This window comes from Penaeus japonicus, unplaced genomic scaffold, assembly GCF_977035675.1.
Source record: "Penaeus japonicus unplaced genomic scaffold, GWHDUDI00000001_assembly GWHDUDI00000023, whole genome shotgun sequence".
Classification (NCBI taxonomy): domain Eukaryota; kingdom Metazoa; phylum Arthropoda; class Malacostraca; order Decapoda; family Penaeidae; genus Penaeus; species Penaeus japonicus.
Window position 1 is genome coordinate 33,299,672 of NW_028234425.1, and position 5,000 is coordinate 33,304,671.

Here is a 5,000-nt window from a genome sequence, read left to right on the forward strand (position 1 = left end):
CTCTCTCTCTCCCTCTCTCTCTCTCTATCCGTCTCTGAAAAAGAAGAAGAGGGTAGACAAGAAATAATGAGAGGAGAAGGCGGCAAGGCTAGGAGACATAGAGGAGGGAGAGATGAAGAAAGATGAGGAGGAATAAAAAGAGGAAGAGAAGACAAATGAAGAACACGAATAAAAAGAAGTGAGAGAAGGAGGAGAGAGAGAGAGGACATGACAAGGGTAATAGATGTGACGTGGACGTGGGGGGGGGGGGGACGAGAAAGGGGAGGATTCAGGAAGGAACAGCTTTGTATGAGAGACGGCGGGGGGGAGGCGGGCCAGTGGGGAGGCGTGGCTTGGGAGGGAGGCTGAGGTGAGAGAAATTATTGTTATTACCGCTGTGTTATTATCATTACTATTATCATTGTTATTATTATTATTGTTGTTATTGTTATTATTATTATTATAATTATTATTATTAATGTTATTATTATTATTATTATTATTATTATTATTATTATTATTGTGATTATTATTATCATCATTCTCATTATCATTGTTATTATTATTATCACTATTATTAATACTAATATTATTAATACTGAGGCTGCTGCTGTTTTTATTATCATTAAAATTATATTAGTAATGTTTGTTAGAAAGATTTATAAACATTTTTGACATTTCCTTTCTCATTCCGAGAAATTAAAACCAATGGAACATGTCCAACGATGATAATCTATTCATCATTTCATCTCTAGGTCAGTACAGCGGGCGGGCGTCTTCATCATCATTATCTTCATCATCATCATCATCATCATCATCACCATCATCACCACCACCAACGCCATTATCATCATCATGTACTTTTTATTACTCTCTTAATCAGCCTCTTATAACTTCATTATTATCTAAATCGTCTTTTCCACTTTATCAAGCACTCTTTATTATTCCCTCCTTCCTTTCCGGTATTAACATTGAAATATTTGCATTATGTTTCTTTGTTAGTTTGTTGTTATTGTGTTTTTTTTCTTGTTTTCCATTGATATTAATATGAATTTTTTCATCTTGGTATATTTTTCATGTTAGACACTTCATTAGTTTCTGTTTCCCTTTCTCTGCCTTCCCCTCTTTTTTTCTGATTTTCGCTCGCTCCCTTCTTCCCCCTCTCATCGGCCTTTTGTTTTCGCTTATTCTTTTTTTCTGAAGACTTTTTTCTTCCTCTCCGTCTTCGTGTCCTCCCCTCTTCTTTCCTTCCTACTTTTTTTTCTTCTTCTCTTCCTGCTTCTTCACCTCCTTTTCTTTCTTCTCTTCCTTCTTCTCCTCCTCCTTCTTCTTCTTCTACTTCTACTTCTACTTCTACTACTTCTTCTCCTCCTCCTCCTTCTCCTTCTTCTTCTTCTACTTCTACTACTTCTTCTCCTCCTCCTCCTCCTTCTCTTTCACCTCCTCTTTCTCATCCTCTTGCTTCCTCTTCCTTTTTTCCCCTCCTCTTCCTCTAATCCTCCACCCCCTCTCCCTCCTCCTCCTCTTCCTCCTCCTCCTCCTCCTCTGCCTCCTCCTCCTCCTCCTACCCCTCATCCCTCTATGTCACTTCCTCCACCCCCCCCTTCCATCATCCCCTCTTCTCCCCCTATCATATGTTTCTCTTTCTCCCCCCGGGCGCTCTTCCTCCCCCGGCCATTTACGCACCTTCTCCCCCTCCATTGAGAGACAGAAATGGGAGAAGGAAACATGCCACGATAATGCTCTTTCCGTCGTCGAGATATCTCAGCCCTGCATTTCTCTCGTTTTTTTTTTTTTTTTTCTTCTTCTTCTTCTTCTTGTTCTTCTTTGTTTGTGCGCTTAATTCTCCTTTGTATTGTGTTTTTTTTGTTTGTTTGATTGTAAAGAGGTCAGAAGGTATAAGGGTATGAATATGTATTTTTTTTTTTTATTTATTTATTTATTTATATTTCTAATCGAGCACTATCATTTTATTAGTTTCTACACAAATACATACTTGGTCATATACCTTCACACGCACACACGCGCTCCCAACACATACACACACATACGTTAGAAAAAGGTAAAAAAAAAAAAAGTGATCAGATACTCGCGCTTCCTCCTGCTCTCCCCCCTTCCCCCCTCTCAACCCCCCCCCCCCACTCTTCCCTGTGTCTTCGGATCTCCTGTCATCCACAATAAATTTTCAACATCTGGTAAAACACAATATCCAATTGGCACAACAAGACGGTGCTCATGACGGCCAAGCGACTGTCGACCTTATGACACCGGGAGAGAAGGGCGATTGAGGCGGCTCGTCACATCTTCTCCCCCCTAAAGTCCTTACATGGGAGAGCTAAGATGATCCTGGCTTTCTCACTTTCTCTCTTTCTCTCTCTCTCTCTCTCCTCCTTTGTCCTCTCTCCCTCTTTTCATTTGTCCCCTCCTTCTCCCTCTAAGGTATCTCGGTTTGAAGTGACTTTTCTTCTTTTTTTCTTTTTTTTTAGGGGGGGAGGTAATTTTGTCTTTAGATATATTATCCTACTACGACCAAAATAAGAATGAACACATCTACATCTGATAATTTAAAAAACTGCACTTTTTTCCAAATAAAACCTTTTTGAAGAGAGAAAAAAAACAGAGGAAAGACAGTTACTCGAGTTCTTTCGCATTTACCGCCTCGTAAAGCTTATCCGTTAGTGAGAGGCTCCTCCGGCCGTTGCATTGCCGTCGTAACGTCTTTTATTTTGTTTAACGAACTTCCGCGGTCGTCTCTGTTCGCTAGGTTTTGTGGCTTTTGATGTATTTTTTAAGCATTTAAAACCGTAGTCTTTTTTTTTTTTTTTTTTTTTTTTTTTTTTTTTTTTTTTTTTGTAAAAAGTTTTGTTTTGTGGATGTTTACTGCTATTTAGTATGGTGTCTTGAAACTGTTCTCCTCATTTATCTTATTGTAAATAATGGAAGGAACTCCCACTGTACACAATAGGTTGCTTGAGAAATGAGACAACAGTTTCAAGTTCCTCCTGTAGAGGGTTAATGATGATGTCAGGCCGTGTTCATGTGAGAACTGATGCAATATTTGATATAATGAGAATGCAGTGCATATGAATGCATATGAATTCAGAATTTAGAGAATACCACACATTTTACCATGGTTGTTTTTAAACATATGTCATGTTATGTGTTGTATTTGAGTAAACTGGTGAGAATTGCTTGATTAAGAGCATTTGCGTTGCAGGATGTCCGGCGTGGGCGTGGTGGGGCGGTATGTGGCGCGCAGTTGGAGCAGCGGGTCGGGGCCTCCGCGCGGCGCGGAGCAACGCCACAACCAGCCACCACCACACCGCAACTCCCACCACTGGAAGATTCCTGCGTTCTTCAGGAGGAAGTTTGAGATCGCCCAGGTGAGAGACCTAGTGCTGCTGGAGACAATAAGAAAGGCGTAAACAAGTATCTTCCCATCTTGATATTAGCAGAATTGCTGTAAATCGGTCTTATGAGATAAGCTGTGGAGTGATGTTAATTAAAGCCCGATTTTTTTTTTTTTTTACACAGCGCGGTGGTGGGCGGGTGGGGAGCACCGACCCTGGGAGGAGCGACAGGGGCGTGTCCGTGACCGAGGATGCCTTTAAGGACCCTACCTACAAAGACCCCCTCAAGGACCCGCTTCGCGACCCCTCCAGCAGTGATCCCTATGGGGCTTCCGCCTCTCCCTACTCGGAGCCGGAGGTACTTAGGGGGGGAGGGAAGGGAAACCTGTGAAAGTTGTAGTGGAGGGAAGGATAAAAAATAAATGAAGAAAGCACTCGAGGGAGACATCTATAGAGATCAGATATTTGCAGTGGATTACCTCCGTGTCTGTATGTTATTATAGAACACAATAATCTATCCCACAATGCTCACATAACATCCCCTCCCGCTGACGCCTTGCACCTTGCTTTGCATTCTCCCTCCTGCAGATCCACGACGCGGGGTACCACAGGGAGCCTCGCTACCTGGACCTCTTCGACCCGGGCGTGTCGGTGGTGAGAGACCCCAAGCTCGACCAGCCCAACTCGAGGCGGAAGGGACGCGCCAGGACGCTGCTGGAGCGCTTGCTCTCCTCCCTGGCCTCCACCAGGGTCATTATAGGTCAGAGCGGAGGCACGGCCAGACAGGGGGAGGGAGGAGGGGAAGGGGAGGGAGAAGGAAGAGAAAGAGAAGAAGGAGAAGGAGAGGGAGGATAAGGGGAAAGAGAAAGAAAGGGAGGAGAAGAAGGAGCAGAAGAGGGAGAAGGAGAAAAAGAGGGATATATATATATATATATATATATATATATATATATATATATATATATATATATATATATAGAGAGAGAGAGAGAGAGAGAGAGAGAGAGAGAGAGAGAGAGAGAGAGAGAGATACTACATTTATTTGCCGATATTAATAGAAGAAAATGCCCTCAAAATGCCCTCTCAAAATTCATCATCAAAAATCCCCTTTTATCCCTCCTGTGCACAGTAGATTTCACACGACCCCCAACATGTCCTATGGTTGCAGGTTGTACCATCGTGCTGATTGTGCTGGTGGTGACCATAGTGATTGTGGCGTCGACCTCGCGGGGGGCGTTCTTCGGGCCGGACCCTCGCGTCCATCACCCGCACGTCACGACCGTCACGGCGTGCGGTCTTGCGCAAGGGTAACGAAACCTTTCTGTCACTTTGAGGATTTTCATTTTACTTCTTGATATTCCAGTTTACTTCTTCTGAGGTTGCGAAAAGGAAGGTGTTCTTGATATATGACTAATGTGGATCTGCATGTATTGAGAAATAGTACTTTATATGCCCGAGACACCGTTCGATACCGATGAAATACATTTGGTGAATGGTTATTAAGAAAGTCAAGTTCCCAGATAGGATTTCGAACGCTGTCAAAAAGATAAAGACAGTGAACCTCTCTCTTCTTCCCCAGGGTGATTGAGAACAACGCTTACGTGTTCCGCGGACTTCCCTACGCCATCCCTCCCGTCGGCCGCTACAGGTTCCGCCAGTCGCAGCTGCAGA

General features: G+C 43.3%; 1 protein-coding gene across 2 annotated transcripts in view; it reads left to right on the forward strand.

Moving 5' to 3' along the window:
- The window catches only part of LOC122255852 (uncharacterized), a 142,918-nt gene that overhangs the window by 135,143 nt on the left and 2,775 nt on the right, over window positions 1–5,000 (forward strand). For both annotated transcript variants that reach the window (XM_043020215.2, XM_043020214.2), the window contains 5 exons: window positions 3,197–3,362; window positions 3,514–3,687; window positions 3,918–4,089; window positions 4,498–4,636; window positions 4,909–5,000. The exon at window positions 4,909–5,000 is cut by the window's right edge and continues 74 nt beyond it. In XM_043020215.2, the coding sequence (XP_042876149.2) occupies window positions 3,198–3,362; window positions 3,514–3,687; window positions 3,918–4,089; window positions 4,498–4,636; window positions 4,909–5,000 (742 nt within the window). In that variant the 5' untranslated portion in view covers window position 3,197. The remainder of the gene's footprint in view (window positions 1–3,196; window positions 3,363–3,513; window positions 3,688–3,917; window positions 4,090–4,497; window positions 4,637–4,908) is intronic.